Genomic DNA, 20,461 nt, shown 5'->3' with positions numbered 1-20,461 from the left:
CTGGAGCCTTAAGGCAAGTTCCGGAAGTCCCGAGTGTCGTCTTTCATCACCAAAACCCTGCCTTGTTGGGTTTTCTTTGAAACCCCCCAGTTCTTACCAAACTTTGTTTCCTGTCCTGCTTAACCACGGGACTTCAGTGGTTAATCTTCAATCAAATTTAAGATCCTGTGCTGTTCAAGGAGTTGCTTCTCAGAGTCATCCTTCCTCTCTGACACTTGTGACTTGAAAACAGCGCACAGAACATACGTTTGTTGATGAACCAGGTAACTAAGCGATGGATGTGAATGGTTAACTCAGGCATTTCAAGAATCATGGCAGGAGGGAATGGACTTCTTTTTACTGAATATATCAGAGTCAACCCCAGAGGCCACCATGTGCATGGTCGCTGTGTGGGGTCGGGCACAGGGGATAAAACCCGCAGGAGGCTTTCCTGAGCTCTGCCCTGCTCTCCTGTGGATGGGAACCACCTACTGTGCTTTGAGATTCTTTTATCTTACTTCACAAACGTGGTGAAGTAGAAGGAGCTCTGCTGAAACGTCAGAAGACCTACGTTTGGGTGTCAGCCAGGATCTGGGAGCAAGTTGTTTTACCAGCACATGCCTCAGTTCCCCAGTCTGCTGAAGGAGGAGGGGCTTGGGGTGACCTCATGGTCCTAAGGGTGTGTAAATTCCTGGGAGCCACACCAAAGGCGCCCCCCCCCCCGTTGCTTTATCAGTGAAATAGAAACCATAACTGTAACTAGCTCACAGGTTTTTTTTTTTTTTTTTTAATTGAGGTGAAATTTACATAATGTGAAATTAGTCATTTAAAAATATACTGTAGATTCCTAATGTTGTGCAACCACCATCTGTATCAGGTTCCAAAACATTTTCATCACCCCCCCTCCCGCTCCTCTAAAAAACTCCACTTCCCATGGCCGCCTTCCCTGAGGCCTTGGCCATAGCCAGTCTGTGTTCTGTCTCTGTGCATTTGACTTTTCTTGATGTTCCCTGTACATGGAATCAGTGTGTGACTTTGGCTTTTCCTTCTTGTGTCTGTGCATGCTTTGTCCCGCTCTCTGCTCGTTGCATTGCTACTCCCCCCTCAAGGCCAGATGTGAGGTCCTTTCCCCAATTACGACGGCTCTCTGCTGAAGCACCAATCTTATAGTTTTCTCACTCTACCCTAATCATCCATGTGCACCTCCCCTTCTCCAGCTGCTAGTGAATGAAATCTGGGCTCCTGAAGAACAGGGACAGACCTGGGTTCATCTTTGGGTTCCCAGCACCCAGCAGACTCCGACCAATGGTACCTACCCAACAAATAGCTGTTGAATTAGCAGACGAGTCCACTCTTTATGTGGGTCAAGGTTACATTTACTGCATAGAAGGACCAAGCAGGAGCATGGGAACAGTAGAGGTTAATGCAGTGTTATTATGATCCCAAACCCGGGTCCACAAGGAGGTAGGGCATCTGAAGACTGGGTGACCTTGGAGAAGTGGAACCGTGTTCTGTTCATCTGCTCCTCTGTGGATGGGCATTTGGGCTTTCTGTGCTTTTGGCCACCGTGAGGAATGCTCTGAACAGGACGCACGTGTATTTGTTTGAGCTTCTGTTTTCAGTTCAGCTCCTTGGGCATTTGTGAGGCCTGGGCACATGCCTACCACGGGGTCGGGGAGCCATAAACTCTAGCAACTGACGCTGTTAATTTTGAAGGTGTGTCAGTAGGGCCCCACCTGGGTCCTTTCTCGTGCTCTGTCTCACACACCCCGTTACTGGTTTGTGGCCTGTGTGTCTCTCCATTCCCCGCCTGCCCCTGTGACCGGTGTGGCAAACCAGAACCAGCAGGGCGGGGTGAAAAGGCAGGGGAGAGGTGATGGAAATGAGAAAAGGGAGATGAATAGGGGGAGGGGGCAGCCACTGGGCAGATGGCACCAAGTGAGGGCTGGGGGCCTGATGGAGCTAGGGCACAAGATTGCCTATAGCCTTTCCAGCTCCCTCGGTGGCGGGGAGGGGCGCGGTGGCGGTGCTGCTAGCAGCCTCTGGTCAGGGCTGCTCAGGCTGCTCAGGGCTAGGAAGAGGCTTGGGCAAGGCTAGCTGTGTATGGGGGCAGGGGGTGCCTGGAGGGAGCTGGGGTTTTCGTACAGAAAAACCCAGGGTTCTGACTGTGGCTGAAGCCTTCTGTGGGGTGGCCTTAGGGCTAGAAGCTGGGGTCAAGCTCCAGGAGTTGTCGGTTTGACATCAGGTGACAAAATAGTAACAGGAAAAGGAAGGTTTGAAGAGGCTAAAGCTGCCAGGAAGGCAGCTGATTTGGGCTGTGGCTGAGGTGGCTGCGTGAGTTGGAGACCTGTGTGTACAGGCCCACTGGGAGTGGAGAGAGAGGCCTCCAAAAGCATGGCAGGTGGCCATCTGGATTTCTGGCCAACCCGTTCCTTCGCTGCTGGAGGAAGCGAGGAAGGATCCAGCCAGCCTTGGGCAGACCAGTTTCTTCTTCATGTGGAATAAAGCGGCCAGGACCTACTGGACAAAGGTCTCCTTCTTGCCTTGGGGGTCTAAGAGAACTGAGAATTATTCCCAAGTTACATTCAAGTCGTGGGAACCAGAATGTGGGTCAAGAAGGAGAGAACTTCTAACTTGGCTCTTGGGACATGTGCTAGGAAATGAGGCTGTTGGGAATTCACATCCCTGACTTATCTGTTGTGGTCTCAGTTTTCAGTCTGAGATTCCCTCGCTCCAAAGTGAAATAATGAGATTTTTGTGGGGGAGAACTCACGACCTGTAGTGTAGATGAACAGCCTTAGAGAGCATCGGTCTGAGAGTTGTCGGCTCCGATGAAAAGAATTCCCCCTTTTTAGTGTGGGCCTCAGGAGAATTGCCAGCACTTGGCCAGGGACAAGGCGTGGTGGGGGGGGGGAGCCCTTGAGCCAAGAGCAGATCCATTCCAGCACCATCTTTTCTGCATTTGAATGCTGTGTCTGCCTACCCCTCAACTGTCTTGCTCCTTCATTCACAACTCCCATTAAGAAAAGTAATTTCTAGAATCCCTCATTTGCTGGGTCAGTGAGCTCATAGGAGGATTAGTTGCTTTTGGAACAGGGAGGAGCTGTAAAATCGTTTAAGCCTTTCACTTGACAGAGAAGGAGAAACCAGAGGCCCAGAGATTTGCTCAGACGTCGCTGAGAGGGAGTTGGGAGTCTGGACTAGAACCTGGGTCTCCAGGCCCTCATCCCAGAGCGCTTTCCACTTCTGCAGGTTCTGAAACCCCAAACCGCCCTGCAGGAGTTTGTGTGTGGCTCAGGGACTTCTCCGGAGGGAGGTTCACGGTACCCACCCTCTCCTATTTCTGAATATTTAAAACACAAAAGCCAAAGTGTAGACAAAAAAAAAAAAAAAAAAAAAAAAGTCTTATATCTAAGAGAGAGAGAGTACCTGTTTACCGTTCTCTGTCTCAGGAATCCAGGTAGTAATGAACACCAACCTGTTAAACAAAACATGCCAGCTATGGGCAGGGATTCTGAGGGCCCAGTGTGGAGCAGCTCAGCCAAGACAGAAACAATAAAAATTAATGTTAGGCCAAAGAGGAGAATATTAAATGTGGAGTCAAAGGGAAGAGGTAGAATGCTAACTACGAGAATAATAGAAGGACAACTCAAAAAGGAGAATATAGAGAAGTGGGACTTTTCATTGTATGATGGGAGGAGTGTTTCGACAAAATGAAAGTGTGTCTGGGAAAGGCTGTTTATTTGAACTGTTGTCCAGAACTGCTGTCCAGGCTGGAGAAGTCAGATGTCCTCAGGACCAGAGAAGTAAGCAAGGAATACTCAGGCACATAGTTGGTCTAGCCAAAAGCTGGAAATTCTAGGGAGTTCGAGGCTTTTCCCAGGAAGTGGGTGAGAGTGTTTTCCTTCTGGGAGAGGCTGCTATCCCCCTGCCCAGCCAGAAGCTGGCTGATGAGGCCCGAGCTCTGCTGATGTGCTGCGAATTCTCCTCTCAGATGGCAGGGACAGCACGGCACGATCGGGAGATGGCAATCCAGGCCAAGAAAAAGCTCACCACGGCCACTGACCCCATTGAAAGACTCCGACTGCAGTGCCTGGCCCGGGGCTCCGCAGGCATCAAAGGACTCGGCAGGTAGGATCCGGGCCAGGGGGTGGCAGGGGCCCAAAGTAGAGAGGCGGGACACAGCCAGGTGAGGCTATGACTAGCTCTGGGTCTTTGAGCAAGTCTTGGCCTCCTAGGGTCTCCATTCCCTAGTTGTAAAATGCAGTTTGGAGGAACGGATCTCTGAGGTCCCTTGTGACAATTTTTAGTTCTTTGTCCGAGATTCAGCAAGGCTGTGTCTGTGACAAGAGAGCCCAGCTGCTGGGATGCCTGGAAGTGAAGGGAGAGGCATGTTCGGGTCCCAGAGACACGGAGCAGGACCTGGAGAGAGACGCTCCTAGCAGCTGTGACAATAGGGGCCGGCGTGGAAGAGGGAGGAGGTTGCTCTCAGGCGGTCCTATCTTGCTCACCTCTGGGGGGCCACAGGAATTGCCTGTGGGATATACCACGGCAGTGGGATTCTCCCAGCTCCATAGAGCCTGTCCTCGGACCCTCTGATATGGGAGAAGTCCTCAAAACCTAAGGAGAAAGAGATTGTTAGCCTCCAGTGGGCAGATCCTGTGCATTCTCTCTCCTTTTTGAAAGATTTTTTTTTTTTAAGATTTTATTTATTTATTTGACAGAGATCACAAGTAGGCAGAGAGAGAGGGGGAAGCAGGCTCCCTGCTGAGCAGAGAGCCCAATGCGGGGCTCGATCCCAAGACGCCAGGACCATGACCTGAGCTGAAGGCAGAGGCTTAACCCACTGAGCCTCCCAGGCCCCCCCTTTTAAAAAGATTTTTAAAAATTAATTAATCAATTAATTTACTTGAGAGAGAGAGCTTTCTGTGGTGGGCAGGGAGAGCAGGGAGAGCCCCAACGCGGGGCTTGATCCCACCACCCTGAGATCATGACCGAGCCAAAATCAAGAGTCAGACGCTTAACTGACTGAACCACCGAGCCCCCCATTACCTCTCTCTGACAGACTATAGGAGAGCCTGCCATGAGCCAGGTGCGTGTACATTCGTGGGTGAACAAGGCCCCTCCAGGCCCCACGCAGGCCTTAGACTGAGGAGACTCATTGTCACGGAAGTGAGAATCTCTGTGGTGACGTCGTGTGTGAGAGAAGTACAGGGCAGCCTCAGGGGCCCCGGCCTCACATGCGGAGGTTGTGGAAGGCTTCTCTTCCAGTGAGGTACTCGCTGAGTATCAGGACTGTCACGTTCAGTGGTCTCAAATTCTCACAGGAAGCCCAGTGCCGTCAGAAGTCCAGACTGTGGACACATGGACCCTGGTGGCCAGGTGGCCACAGTCCAGCAGGAAGACTAGCCCACTTCTCTTCACTACTGTATCACCCTAACTTCCACACTCCACCTCTTTCATTCTGGAGTCCTATCACTGTCTTTGGTGCAAACCCCTCGGCGACACTGCCCTCTCACCTACTCACTGACCTGCTCAGTAGAGTCCCTCTTGCTACCTGCATCCCCACCCCCCAGACCAATCCCTAACAGCCCTTCCCCTATAAGCCAGTTTATTGGCTCATTTATTGGATCGTTCATGCTCCAATGTGCCGTCTGCCTCTGCCCCTTTACTGGTTTTGCCCTTTCCTTAATCACTCTTCAACTCAAGTGGAAGCTACCCTCTCCTGTTTCCTTCATGATTAGACTGGGCTTATGGTTTTTTGAGACCACATTAGGGAAGCACCATTTTCATCACCTCATGTCAAGGATGCCTACTGTCAACTTGACTTATCACTGTTGATGTTGACCTTGATCATCTGGCTGAGACAATGTTAGTCTGGCTTCTCCAATGTAAAGTTACTGCTCCCTCCCTTTCTGTATTGTACTCCTTGGAAGGAAGTCTCTGTGCAGAGCCATACATAGGGAGTGGGGACTATGCTTTCCTCCTTGAGGACAGAGTATGTGCACAATTTATCTGGAATATTTCTGCAAGAGAAATTTGTCTTTTCTAAGTAATATTTGCTTATTTCTTTATTGAATCATTTACTTAAATCAATATGAACTCATGGATATTTAGTTTATACTTTGGGTTACAACACAACACTATTTTATTGCCCAAAATGTTGAAGTCTGGGCCTTAGGAGCTCTTTCACTTGGCTCCTGTGTCCCTCTGATGTAGCCCCATCAATGTAGTTTTGTTTGTTTTGAGCACTTCCTTACTTTCTGGTATAAGATATTCCAAGTTCATCTTGTATATCATGCCCCAGTCCTAGAATCAGACATTTCTCCAAAAATCCCCATTCCTTTTATTGAAGAACTGTATTGGAAACCAAGATCTAGGCTCTAGATGTGCTTGTTAATGGGGTGTTACTTCTAGGTTCTCTTAGCTGACAGAAAAAGAAAATATATGATATATGTACATAGCTATAGATTTTTATATGTAATCATTTTATTTATATTAAGCTAAACATGAGTTCATATCAATGTCTCCAACTCCAGCCCATTACCCGCATGCATCAGACCATTCTAGGCTCCTCCCTAGCTCCTCTAAATTCTCATTTCAACAGTGATACACTAACTTCCACCACCTGCCCTCTGTTTACTCAATTGTTTAATTCCAGTATAGCTTATAGCATGTCAGAATTGCCCACTCAAATCTCCATGGGAAATATCTTTATGAACTAGAGTCCGGTGCCTATGTGCAGTTCCTTGTGCCTTTAGTCCTATGCACTCTTCTAATTTCCACAGTTACAAGTCAGCATACCCCACCCCACATTCAGTGAGATTATTTCCAACTTTAGGTTCTCCTGTCACCGTCTACGTTCCTTCCTGGAATTCCCTGACCTCCTAAATAATTTTTTAAAAATTTACACATTAAGGTTTACTCTTTGTATACTAAAGTTCTGTGGGCATTAGCAAGTGCATAGGGCCAAGTACCCACCATTATAAAATCATACAGAATATTTTCACTGCCCTAAAAATCCCCTGTGCTCTGCCTATTCTCTTCTCCCCGTTCCCTTGTCTTTTTATTGTCTCTATAGCTTTGCATTTTTCAGAATGTCTTAAAATTAGAATCGCATAGCACATTTTATTTTATGAGAGGCTCGGAAGAGACTCTCCTATTTTGGGAGGAGGGTTCAGAGTAGAATCTAGGGCTTCTGTATTTTACTTTAAAAAACTGTGAGAGTGTTTATTCTTAAATCTTTATTCTTACCCCTTGTTCTCTGTTTTATTTATTTTTTTTTTGGTCTTTCTTTTTGTGTCCGTGTATGTTTTCTTTAGAGTGTTTCGAATTATGGATGACAATAACAACCGAACTCTTGACTTCAAAGAATTTGTGAAAGGGCTAAATGATTATGCCGTGGTCATGGAAAAGGAAGAGGCAGAAGAGCTCTTCCGGAGGTTTGATAAAGATGGAAACGGAACAATAGACTTCAATGAATTTCTTCTTACATTAAGAGTAAGTGGCCTCATGAATCTGTATCTGCTGAGTTTGGCTTTCACATGGTTTGGGTTGGCTATTTTAAGGTTTTGTTTTCAGAAGTTGTCAGCGCACTGTGGAGGAGATGGGAAGGAGATCAGCAACAGGTGTAGGGACTTTTCAGAGTAATTGTCATGCGTGTTGTTTAACGGCGCGCAGACCATTTCATACCCTTGAGAGGAAACAGGTATTTCATGATGTATGATACAAAACAAGCTCATTGACTTGCGTTGTCTGTGTGTGTGTGTGTGTGTGTGTGTTTCTGTTTGTCTAGCCTCCAATGTCTAGAGCCAGAAAAGAGGTAATTATGCAAGCTTTTAGGAAGTTAGACAAGACCGGAGATGGAGTTATAACAATTGAAGATCTTCGTGAGGTATATAACGCCAAACACCACCCTAAGTACCAGAATGGAGAATGGACGGAGGAGCAAGTATTCAGGAAGTTTCTGGATAACTTTGATTCACCCTATGACAAAGATGGATTGGTAAGTAGAAGAGCTTAACTTTAGTGGAATTTCTTCTGTCAAATTTGTAATTTTAGTTAGGAAAGAGAGCCAAAGCTTTAACAGATATGTGTAACATATTCCTTATAAGTAGAAGTAAAGTATTTCCTTAGAGACTATCCAGAAAGTTGGGAGAGGAAGTGATAAGATATGTGTGTTTGCACATATATTGGTAAGGGATCCACACACGGCTAAATAGCCATCATCTGGAGAACGTGGTCCTTTGATTTAACACTCCATTTCATGGTCTCTGTACTTACCGTACTTAGCCAGCCACATTCCAATGAACTCGACTGCAGCAGAGCCTATTCAACTTCAAAATGAAACCAAAACTTAATTATTTGGAACATGATTCACAAGGTGTTTCAGGCTGTGGCAGTGCTTTTCACACTCACCCCCACAACATTGTGTGTCCTCACACTTTGCTATGCAGGCCCGTCATTTAAGGGAGGCCCTCAGTAAAGGGAATGCCAGATAACAGAATTCGCTTTGATTTCATCGTTAGTGGGCTTTGAGATTAACTTGCATTTGGAAACTACAGCGGCCTTAAAAAAAAGGGCAACCACCCCACCTCCATTAACTGGTATCTTTAGGCTGCAAATGCATAGTCTGATAGGCTAAGGAACTGCAACTCTGCAGCTGTGTCACGCTGAGATGACAGTGTCAGTCGTCTGTCTTTTATCAACAGCCGTAAGTGGACTTTTGAACTTGGCCTCAGTTCTGCTATTAGGTGTCTTGGCTGCTCTGATGATGGGGAAGGGAGTGTTCTCCTTGGCTGACATTCAGTGCAGCGGAACCCTAGGGAGGGTTCTTCCCCGCCGAGTTACACAGGAAGAAGAGTGGGGCCCTGGGCAGGAGGAAAAATGGCAATGGTAGGAATAGGAAACAAGGCTTCCCCTTCTGAAGGGAATTTCCCCCAAATTTTTCTGTGAAACTTCATGGAAAGTCTTATTAGCAAGGGGTTAGGGGACTACCTTTCTTTCCTTCCTGCTGACATTTTCCCCCAGGGGACAGAGAAATACCCCTCCTTTTAGTTGAAGGAATTATAGAGGTGGATTCAAAGAAGGGGTTAGGGGTAGATTTTGTAGGGCAGCCTAATGCTTAGAGACAGACTTAACAGAACTGAACTGTATGTTTTCTTCCAACATAGCCAGCCTTTGATCTCTGAAATGGGAGTGGAAAAATAGTCAACTGCCATTTCCCCAAATTAGCCCACCTCTACATGAGATCCCAGGGTGTACTTGCCTGCTCTCTGCAGGTGGTTCCTTCTCCCCGTTGCCAGGGGAAACCTCAGCTGCTCTTTGCTCTAACCCAAGTCAGAGTGGCCGGTTGTTATGATTCAGCTGATTTAAAGTTCCCAACCCTGTCCTTTCTGACATTTATTTTAACAAGCCATCTCAAATTCTCAAATGCTCATAAAGGTCACTGGGGGTTTTTAGCAGTTATAGTGTTTGATATTACCTGAATATCACAGACCCTGTATAAATGACCAGCTGACTGTGCCCGATCATCATCTGGGGGATGGATTAATAATGTACCTTGCTGGCCACCGGGCAGAACCACAGAACCTGATGATTTTCGGGTGGAGATCAAAGGTTTGCAGTTTTAGTAAGGGCCCCCGATGACTCTTAATCATGTTCACATCTGAGATCCTTGTCTCTAAAAGATTCAGAAGTGCCCCTTTTTAATTACTACATATAATACGTACATGAAACTTACGTGGCATAATTACAGATCTAGATCATTTATTGAGTACTTACCTACTGGGTATTGTGCTAAGGGTTTTACAGAGCGATCTCACCTAAAAGACATAACGAAAATGTTTCTGGAATGTGATGTGTGATTCAGACTTTTGTACACTGAATCATATTTTAAATGCACAAGGAACTGTTCATGTAAAGAAACTCCACGGTAAATTCTTTCATAAAGAGGATAATTAGTTCTTAACTTATCTTTCCAAATTGAGTTGTTTTATACATCAAGATTTCTTATGGTGAAGCATAGCTATGTTTGAAGCCAGTGCACTCATTTATGGTTAACATATACAGCTCATATCCAAGTAAGACAGAATTTAGACTAAGGCAAGAAATTTAGTACACTTCTCAGCTAAGGATGATGCTCAAATTTGTGGGCTAAGCTCTCAAGTAGTCATAAAGTCTCCTGGGGTTTATAGTAGTCATGGATTTTGATGGAATGGTCCTGTACTAGTAATTCCCATACCCCGCCCTCCAAGCAATGGGTGCACAGAAGTCATGTGGATGAAAGCAACTGTATAATGTATGAAGTGAACCCTATTCACTCTGATTTTTTTTTTAAAGATGTATCTATATATTTGAAAGAGAGAGAGACTGAGCAGGGGGAGGGACAGAAGCAGGGGGAGAGAGAGAGAATCTCAAGCAGACTCCCCGCTAAGCGTGGAGCCTAAGGTGGGTCTTGATTTCATGACCCTGAGATCACGACCTGAGCCAAAATCAAGAGTCAGATGCTTAACCAACTAAGCACCAACTAAGCCACCCAGCCACTATCCTCTCTCCTATTCTCTCTCTAAATCCCACCCTAGTTGGTTGAAATTTTTTACTTCTTGTTTTTAATATCTATGTTTGAAAGTTTTCATTTATATATTTCATTTTACAGTTACAAATATTTAAAAAAAAATCTCTCAGAAGTAGATTAGCCTGTGAGAGAATATGGGTCTTGTTGCCTCATCTATCTCATAGTGTTTTTTTTAAATAATTAAAATTATTTTAAATATATTACTGAGTCTATACAAATAACCTAAATTTATCTTACAATTTTTAAAAAATCAGTCTTAAACAGAGGAAAGGGTACTGTACTCTGTATCATGACTCAAATATTCCCCTCATTCCCATCTGGGACACTCTCCATCATATAATAAATAGTCCATCAGCTAAGGTAGCATCATCAAGAGGCTGACCAAGAGCAGACATGTCCGCTTTCTCACTTTTTACTAATGTCTAACAAGATAATTCAGTAGTTGGGTATTATTAGTGAAAGGTGCTTTACTACAATGAGGGCAAACTTGGGGAAATCATAGGATTTTTCAATTCAGGCTATTCTCCGTGTACGGTGAATCTCAGGAAACAAGCAGACACCTCACGAAGAATAACTGATGGCCTTTTCTGACGTGATCAAATATCTTAGCTCTGATGTCCAGTTTTATGTAACCTGACTCTCAGGTGGGGTTTCATGCTAGGTAACGGACAAATGCACAGGAAGATATAGGTAAAGAAATTGAAGAAAGGAGAACATTAAGAGTATTCTGATTTTAGTAAAAGCTATGTCCATCGACTTCTATTTCTAGGCCACTGAAAAGCCCAGCTTAACTATTAGCTCAGTCCAATGACTTTCTTCCTTCTGGATCTTACTATTTGGGGCTCACGTGGGAGCTAGGTGTAGAGAGTGAAATATGGATCCTGTGACTTTTCTTCTCTGTTCACTTATAATTGCAAAAAAAGGTAAGTGGGTGAGTCAGCTCCATGATTCTTAGTAGATATAGGTGGGCATTCTGTGAAAGAAGTGTTCATTTTTTATGGGTGTATTTATGGGTTTATTTATATGGATTTATTTATTATTTATTTATGGGTTTCACTTTTTGTGATGCTTTTAATCCTTTCTGACACTTAACATTGAGGGCTAACAGCCATCATAATTGTTTCTGTGTCCTCCTGTGTAAGTAGGGCTGTACTCGGGCTAAATTGATTGGTTAGAGAGCTCAGTCGAACAGGAAAACAGTTCTTTCCCTGAGTCACCTAATCACGTCAGCCCGTATAGTTGAACTGTAGCGTACACATCGTCTATACCTATTAAAAAATAAGATTGATAACTATTGTTTCTTCTTTCTAGAAGGAAAGTAAAATAAAATTCTAGCCTAGGTAAACACATTAATTGATATTCCAAAGAGACAGTTATAGACACAGGATGGAGAAAGAACCCATCCTAGGGGGTGTGGGAAGGCATGGAGCAGAGGTCGCCTTTTTTTTCCCCACTCACTTTGTGCCTTGGCATAAGGCCAAGGAGTATTTAAGTAGAAATCTGTTTCTTTATCCACAGGGCAGAATCCCACTTTCTGAAAGGTGAACCATTAATTGCCCAGACCCAGAACCTGAAGCACTATTTCTGACATGTTGCAGAAAGCCCATACTAACTACCACTAAAGAAACTTCTTTCTCATTCTGTGTTTCAGTTACACTTATCCAAACAGATAGGCTCCTGCACTTAAAGAAAGGCGAGAGCCTGTGTCTTGCTTTTCATTTAGGTTGGTCTGGAAATTTTCAAAACTTTCTACTCCTTTTCCCCCTCCGCTACCCCTCATGGCCATCCTCCACTTGACTGTTTCCTCTCGTCTGAGATCTACTCTTGATCTGTGTCACTAAAGAGCCTTGCCCAAAGTTTTTCTCTCATTTCCAGGTACTGGTGATGGGCCTCTACTGAAGTGGTGGGAAGCAAAGTTTTGTTTTTGTGTCTGACTTTTCCACTGCAGGTGACCCCTGAGGAGTTTATGAACTACTATGCAGGGGTGAGCGCGTCCATTGACACGGATGTGTATTTCATTGTCATGATGAGAACTGCCTGGAAGCTCTAAATGTAGGACCTGGTGACCAGGGTCTTGGGTGTATGGCCACGTGGCTCCAAATGGTTAAACATCAGCCCCAAACTGGGATCACATTTGATTTCATGTTCATGTTCTTTCGTGTCAACGCAAACTGCATCTTCTGGGGCAGAAAAGACTTCGCTAAAGCTGTTTCCTTAGATCTACTAGAGGGATTAATTAAAATAAGATTCAAAAAGCTACTAGAGCCAGGCTCTAGGATACATACACATGTCTAATAAACATAGGTGTCTTCCTTGGCCATAAATAAAAGTTTGACTATTTTAATTACAATCCCTACCCACGCACCCACAGTCTTTCTCCACCTCATTTTAGATGGTCTGTTTCTAGGTGGGAGAATTCACCTGACTGTAAATATTTAAGTGCTTCAGTTCCAAATTGGGACCAGAAGAACCACACATTGGCCTCAATTTTTATACCTGAATCTTAAGTTTCTCTGCCAGTGGTTTAGGGAAGCCTCAGTTTGGTGAGTAGGTTTAGAATGACATTTTTGGGTCATCTAAAGTGTCTGTGAGAGGGGAGGCCATTTCCTTGAGCAGGTGAGCTAGGACCATCCGTGTGGTTCAAGTCTCAGGCTAGGCTGTGCTCTCAGATATTATGTGGGACCTCTTGCCCTGTGAGTGAGCAGACCATATCAGCAAGCCTTTGTCTGGTGGAATGTTCATCTCCCCCGTCCCTGCCATGGGCCAATAATATTGACATTCCTACCAGTACAAGGGGGTGGGGTACTTGAGTAGGCCTGCTACTCCAAGATTTTCCATCTTGACACTTCATGGCCCAAAGTGTTCTCCTCCCAGATCTAAGCTTTGGCTTCATATTGTCAGTGTGTGAGAATCTCCCCATGAAAGGCTTCTAAGCAAAGGCAGCCCCAGCTACTAGCAAATAGATATTGAAACCACCACTGTGTCCCTCTGTGTGTTCTGTGTCTGGGGCCAGAGGTAGAAGCACAGTGACAGCCCTTTGACTATGACTACCTGCCTTGTTACTCAAGGACAGTCCTTTTTGTCACCTCTGTCCCTGGCTGCATTCATCCCCTGCTTTGGGGATGTGGATTGAAATAATAGTACCCTTTAAGATCCCATGTATTTAAGTGGCTCTGGGTTTAGGGTCAATCAAACACACTTGCTGTATTTTGTACTAATTCGCTTGTTTACTTTTTATCTCAGAGAGTTGGAAGTGGAGACCAAGATACACATTGATTTAAAATTTGTGAAAGCAGGTGTTTCCAGATAAGAATCATAGAAGTTTGTTTGTTGTCAAGAAGCCAATTTCCCACTTCCCTATGACAGGCCGGACAAGTGACCTTTTTCTTGAGGTTGGGAACATCCCCAAATTATGGGAAGCTAGTTTTTCAGAAATTGATTGCACAAGTCTGGCTTTCCACTGACTTTATTCTATAGGCTTATGTAGAGATTGGCAGGCCAAAAGATGCCAGGTATTATGAAGAAATATGTAGAAATGAGGTAGAAATCCAGAAGAGATTATGATGGAATGCATAGGGAAAAAAAAAACATGTTTTCTGTAACCTGCACCTTGCAGAGGATGGCGAAGGAGAGGTCCCAGGTTTCCTGGCCATGATTTCAAGTGTATTGTTCTAGATAGATTGTGCCTTTGATTTTGGGAATGACTCATACCTCTGCTTAATTGGAGAGTTAGCATGTGATTCTGAATAAGGACTAGGTTGTAGCTATCAGCTTTGTCTTCCCCAGTCGTACTCTTGTTTCCTGTCTAATTGGGGCACAGCTATCAGATTTCAGATAACCTGTACCTCAGCGTGTGTCTGGCCACATTCAGATGTCTCCCTTCCAGCAGGTCAGATGCTGGGCCCACAAATGAAGATTCCACCAACGACCCCCGTGCCCAGTAAAAAAAAAAAAAAATCTAACAATCTTATGGTCAAGAATCACTACATTCCTATTCTGAGTCTTAACTGTGATTTCTGGCCTCATCAGGGCTCACTCATAATTTAACTCTTACTCCTTCTGGTAGCAGGGGAGGAACAAACAGTCATTTAAGAAAAATCATTTGCTAACAACACTTTTCTGGATATATATTCTATTTATTTAACTTACACAATTTAAATATTACTCCATTTCCAATTGAAAAAGTAAATACTGAGGTCAGAAGCTAAACACAATGAAATATCTCCAACCCTTAGGAGCACTTTACCTTTGGGGCCAGGACCCCAGACAGGAAGGAAGGAAACAAGCCAAAGAGAAGAGGATGAGCTTAGCAGCTTTTCATGAAACAGAAACAGTATGTAAAAATTCTGAGAATCAGGATTGGCCACAAGAAGCCACCAATATCAATACTGAATCTGGGTTTTAACCCTTTCCCCCGCCCTACCCTGCAAAGGCAAAACTAGGCAAGAATGGTGGTCTGACCTTCTCCAAGGGCTGGTTCCCATCCTGCCTGAAGAAGTCTTGGTATTGCAGCCTGAGGCAGAATTCTTCCAGCCCACCTGCACGGCTAATTTTCCTAGACATTCGAACCTTGATAGGATTTTGTCCCAGACCCAAATGACACTCTGGAGGGTGATGGATGGCTCTTTGTAGTTTGGTAGCAACACAGAACAACATTCATACCCTAAGAGCAGCTTTTTAAGGCAGAGCTGGGTCCCCGCCAAGTAGGCTGCAGATTGCCTTTGTCACAGTTCAAGGTTGAATACATCCCATCAGTAAATATTTATTGAGTCACTACTATGTGTAGGCTTTGGGGATAGAGGAAGAAGCTACAGGATAAATTCAAACAAAACCACTGGCTTTGAACCCAAACCAAGAGCCCAGAGTTCAGAGATAAGAGAGGAGAAGCATCAGCCCTGAAGGCAGGATAGTCGGGGCCCTTCCTATGACAATGTGCTGTAGGACCATGCAGTAATTTACTGATTGTAGGAAGTCTATCAAGACACTGTCAAGAAAAGATCCCTTTATTCTTGGAGGCAGATCACTGTCAGCGTTTCACTTCCCTTGGCCACTGTGAATTGCCTTGCTGAGCCATGAGAGTACAAGTAGGGAATGATTCAACCCTCTTTAGGTAACCTACAGAGGCAATTTGTTCTGCTGATGTTTAATCAAGTGGAGAGATGAAATTAACCAAATATGTATTCTTGGCTGGTGTGTGGGGCCCTTCTGCTCCTCATTCATGAAATTCTACTAACATCCTCTGAGTGGTATACCTTTTTGGATTTATACACAACCCTCTGGGGCATAAAAGAACCCCCCCACCTCCAAATTCCAGTTTCTCAGATTGGTCAACAAACTTGCTTTCCTGGAAATTGTAAGCTGCTGTTGTAAATTAAGAGCTTATTGAAAGAAGCAGCAAAGTTTTCAATTTTTAGAAATGCTTATGATTCAAGGAAAAATAAAGCTGCCAAAGGATCTGATAGGTTATCGTATAATGTCATCTTCATGTAACTGATCCTTTGGAAAGCCAGTTTCTAAGTGTGCTCCTACTCCTCCAGGTTGCTGATGTGGAAACTATATAACTTAGAGAGAGATAACTAGTTTTTTCCTTGTCTTAAAAAAAAAAAAAAACAACCAAGTTACCAAATGAGTCCCTTAAAATTATGTCTTATAAAACAGATGACGAGTGAAATCTGTTGAAAGAAACATAAACAAATGATTGATGGGGGTTCTGAGAAGCTGCTGTGTGAGAAGAGTTCTTTTGCCACCTCAGTTGGTGTGGTGAGAAGCTTGTGGTGAAGCAGCTCTTCCTCTCTGAGAATAGCATGACCTTCTTGTTTTATTTTCACACCTGCTTCGCCAAAGCCAGTATCTTCCCTCAGCAGAATAGAGTGAAAGGTGCTCTTTAGGAGTGAACACACTGAAAATGTGAACCACCGACCAGTAGCTGAGGTTTTGATAATGGAACTTGCAACAACCAGAAAGGTATATCATATCAGGAAAGAAAAATCTCAAAATGAACCGACCTGTTCTAGAGTCTTCTTACTCTTCATAAATGGAATTTATTTGTTTATGATTTCTCTGGAGTATGACACAAATTCTAACAGCCATGGAACATGGTTGATGCCATTTCTGTTTCACCAAAATTCTTGTGAGCACCATGAGTTTCCTGTTCCCAGTCTCATTCCCAACATAGGGACAAGTGCTGCGCGGCTCAGATGTGTCATTCTGCACGAGACCCCATAATAAATTTAAGAGGGACCCTGTGACTCAGAGCTCAAGCACCTGAAATTTTGAAGCAAGATCTGAGTATGTAGTTTGTAATCCTGTCATGAAAGACTTGAATAACTTTTTCTTTACAAACCTTTGCATTTGGCACTCAGACACGGGTATTGATTCTGGGAACATCTTGATCTTATACTTGAAAGGTTTGAGTTGCTGGTCTCCTAGAAACACTCAGACCACATGCGGAACTGATGATGGCCCGTGCTCTGAGAGCGCCTTGGAACAGAAAAGGAACCTGTAATTGAGAGAAAATGACAGATGGCAGAGTAGCTTCTCTTGCCGGGGTTATCGTGAGCCTCCGATTGCTTCCACCTTGATGGGATAAAGTGCAGCACAAACGCAGAGCATTACCAAACACCAGGCATTACCTTCTGAAACCCAGATCATTCTTTTAGTTTCCAAGGGGACTGCAGAATAAACTCTGTTCCACAGATTTCATCCTGAGTCATGCCTAAAATCTCATTTAGCAACATCATTCCACAACCATTTATTTAAGATAATCTTTGAAGCTGCACAGTAAATAGAGTAAATCACCATTAATTTAAGCTCCTCTAATTGAGCTCACTTAGGGTTTGAGTGAAAATCTACTTCCGTCTCACCAACACTAAAAAGGATGGGTTCTTAAGCAAGTCATTATGTAAAGATTATAAGAGCTGTGCTGGCTTATGTGCATATATGTTTTACAGGTATTTGGAGATATCTGTTTGCACATAAATGTAATTAAAATGCTAGTCATAAAAAGTTCCCACATATCTGAAAATGGCCCTAGGCCAATTGTTCATTGGCAAGACTTTATTTATCTAACTGTGACTCAAACCATTTCTAGATAGTGAGGAGTTCCTATATGTAAATCTTATCCTGATAGTATCTTTAATTGAAATTGAGGCTGAAAAGGTGTTTTATAAAGCAGAATTTCAGTGACATTATGATATAAATTTTCAAATATTTTGTTTAAAAAATCTATACATGCTTGTAGTGGGTAAGCTATGTATGCATTGAAAGCAAGAATTTGTCATAATGTCAACAGTTAAGATATTGCTTTGAGAAACCAGAAATTAAGAAGATTTTGAGCTCCAAAGTTAGATCTAATTTAATATCTAATACCAACTTTGTCAATTTACCACATTATCATATTGTGTATTGACATTCACATGATTTTCTAATTTAACATAATTCCCTCAATTGAAGACTTGAAACATTAACAACCCTGTACTAAAAGAGTTCATCTAGCTTTTATTTCTGTTTTAAAGTCTTTCCAAAATATTTTTCTCTTTAATAGCTAACATGTTACATATCATGCTTCTTTTAAAAGTTTACTTCCCAGATGGTGCTTTTGGATCATTTAAAATGTTGCTTGTGTGATAATTCAGTTGAAGGGGATGAAATTTCTTCTTTGAAAATGATAAGGCCCTTTTCAAATTGTACTTGCTCATGTTTTTAAAAGGACAAAATGTAACTTTACCCCCCCACCCCCACTTATTTTGAGCCAAGAATGAGAGTTTGAAAATTTGATGTCTATATTCCTTTTCCTGCAGGGTTGGACTACTCCCATTTGGCAGGCCAAGCAAGTTCCCGCAATGCCCAGCTTCTGAGTGGTACCCCTAAGACTGTGGGGAATAGAATACTCTGTGTGTTTGTATTAAGAAACAGGGGGGGTTAAGAGGGGGGAGAAAGAAATGGAACCCACAGGCTGATTTCTGCTCTTTTAATTTCATTGCCCATTATAGGCTTCACAGGGTCAATGACGAAACACGAATACATATCCTGATCAAAATGAGAAGTTTGCCTTTTAGCACCTCCCATGTGGCTAGTGCCTTACATCCTGTTTTTGAATCCCAGCCATCGTGGATTCCTGGGTGTCCAAGGATCCTGAGAAGCACCCCATTCTCTAGTTCTATCCTTTATTTCAGTCATCTTACTTAAACTTCCTTTCCTTAAAGAGCTTTTTAACCTGTACATTTATGCTATAAATTTCTCTAAAGTATTAATAATAATCACAAGTATAATCATGCCAAGTATGCTCTGGAGTAGAACGGTCCCATAGGCCCTTCTGTGATGATGGGAATGTTCTCCATCTGTGCTCTCCAAGATGTCAGCCTCTAGCCACATACGGCGATTGAGCAATGGAAATGTGGCTAGTGCAACAGAGGAATTCAGTTTTTCATTATGTTTAATTTTAACAAATTTAAACTTAAAAAGCCATGTGTGGTTAGAGGCTACTGTATTGGATAGCACAGCTCTAAACATTTTTATCTTAATGCAAAAGGTGATGGCCAGTGGGCAGGTGGGTCTTTAGCCTACCGTGCAAGGGCCCCACCTCAGAAGGGAGGGGCAAGCCAGGTTCCCTGATCTCAGAGTCAGTTACCTGACTTTGCTTGATTGTCAGTGGCAGATCAGACTCCATTGAAAACATTTCAGGGAGAATGTAAAATGCCTTACCATGTCTCACATATTTTGACACCATGTCCTTCTTTTTCTCCTGCTCTTTATCCCTCTCAGGTTTCGAAAGAAGAGTTCTTGAACTATTATGCTGGTGTCAGTGCTTCTATTGACACGGATGCCTATTTCATTTTAATGATGACAAAATCCTGGAGATTATGACTTTCTGTCTGTTAATTCTTTTGGAAATCGGGGACTCTCAGAGAGTGGAATGACTTTGAAAGACGTCCAATGCTATAGATTCTTGATAAGGTGTAAACTAAAGTTTCTGAAAGATCTAGGATTTTAAAAGCAATAGATCTTCAGTCATCTTACTTAATGGCCTGGATCCTATGCATTGCTTAAATGGCTGAGGATATATTTTTAAATCAGAAAGAAAGGAAGAACAGAAGGAAGGAAGGAAGGAAGGAATGAAGCAAGCCATGAAATGAGACTGGCAAGTGGTTCTTTGGTGAAATAATGTACCTCTTGTTACAGTCGTTCCTCTTACAGGGGTAAAGGTAGATGTTTCTCCAAATCTCTATTTGTTCCCTCTCTTTCCAGTCTTTAGCAGTGGGTGATGATAAAAAGATTGGAAGAACATCTGACTTTGTAAAATTTCCTGAGCTTACTTATTCTAATGTGTCTCTTGGTGAATACAAATAAAATTTATTTTATTCTGAAATTTAATGGTCTTTTTTTTTTTTTTTTTCTATCTTCATATTTTAAGCCAGGGATTTAAAGTCAACAAATGCCCACACATGTGTGAACAGGAGTCACAGTGATTCTGGTGACAAAAGGAAGGTGAGCTCAGTTGGCCCTCTTGATAGAAGACTAGGATTTTGTGGGATCACGTCCTGGGTCAACCTATCAGGAAAAAAAGACTTGGAGGCTTTCTGGAACTTTAGGGTACACCAGTGAGGAAAGCTTTCAAACTGTTTTGGGAATTCATCTTTGGAGCCCACTTTTAGGCTCCTCCATAAGACAGATGATGCAAGGTTTCCTGGCCCATTTGTCAATACTGGGCCATCCTCTCCTTGCCATCAGAGTCTTGAAAATATGAAGGAGGTACCAAGAAAATATATGTGCCCCCAGGCATGTGTAGGAGCAAAATAGCACTCCCAAGAGGCCTTGTGTGGAGGCATTTTGATTGGAGGGCTGAGTCCTGGAGACTTCCAGCCTTGAGATTCTGAATGTGTCAGCCCGCCGGGAGTGGGTCCATCT

General features: G+C 43.5%; 1 protein-coding gene across 9 annotated transcripts in view; it reads left to right on the top strand.

Annotated features, from left to right (window-relative positions):
• The window catches only part of CAPSL (calcyphosine like), a 30,223-nt gene extending 10,301 nt beyond the window's left edge, over positions 1 to 19,922 (top strand). For 2 of the 9 annotated variants that reach the window (XM_045079464.1, XM_045079465.1), the window contains exons 2-6: positions 3,974 to 4,110; positions 7,302 to 7,479; positions 7,775 to 7,984; positions 12,504 to 12,539; positions 19,319 to 19,922. In XM_045079464.1, the coding sequence (XP_044935399.1) occupies positions 3,974 to 4,110; positions 7,302 to 7,479; positions 7,775 to 7,984; positions 12,504 to 12,539; positions 19,319 to 19,420 (663 nt within the window). In that variant the 3' untranslated portion in view covers positions 19,421 to 19,922. Of the gene's footprint in view, positions 1 to 3,973; positions 4,111 to 7,301; positions 7,480 to 7,774; positions 7,985 to 12,503; positions 12,608 to 18,354; positions 18,448 to 19,318 lie in introns of those variants that run through there. The other 7 variants (XM_045079466.1, XM_045079467.1, XM_013051921.2 and 4 more) reach the window with 7 other exon arrangements.
• The last annotated feature ends 539 nt before the right edge of the window (positions 19,923 to 20,461 follow it).

This window comes from Mustela putorius, unplaced genomic scaffold (genome assembly GCF_011764305.1).
Source record: "Mustela putorius furo isolate JIRA1106 unplaced genomic scaffold, ASM1176430v1.1 tig00000407_pilon_pilon_pilon, whole genome shotgun sequence".
Lineage (NCBI taxonomy): Eukaryota > Metazoa > Chordata > Mammalia > Carnivora > Mustelidae > Mustela > Mustela putorius.
The sequence above is the reverse complement of the archived record's forward strand: the minus strand, read 5'-3'. Positions and strand labels throughout refer to the sequence as shown.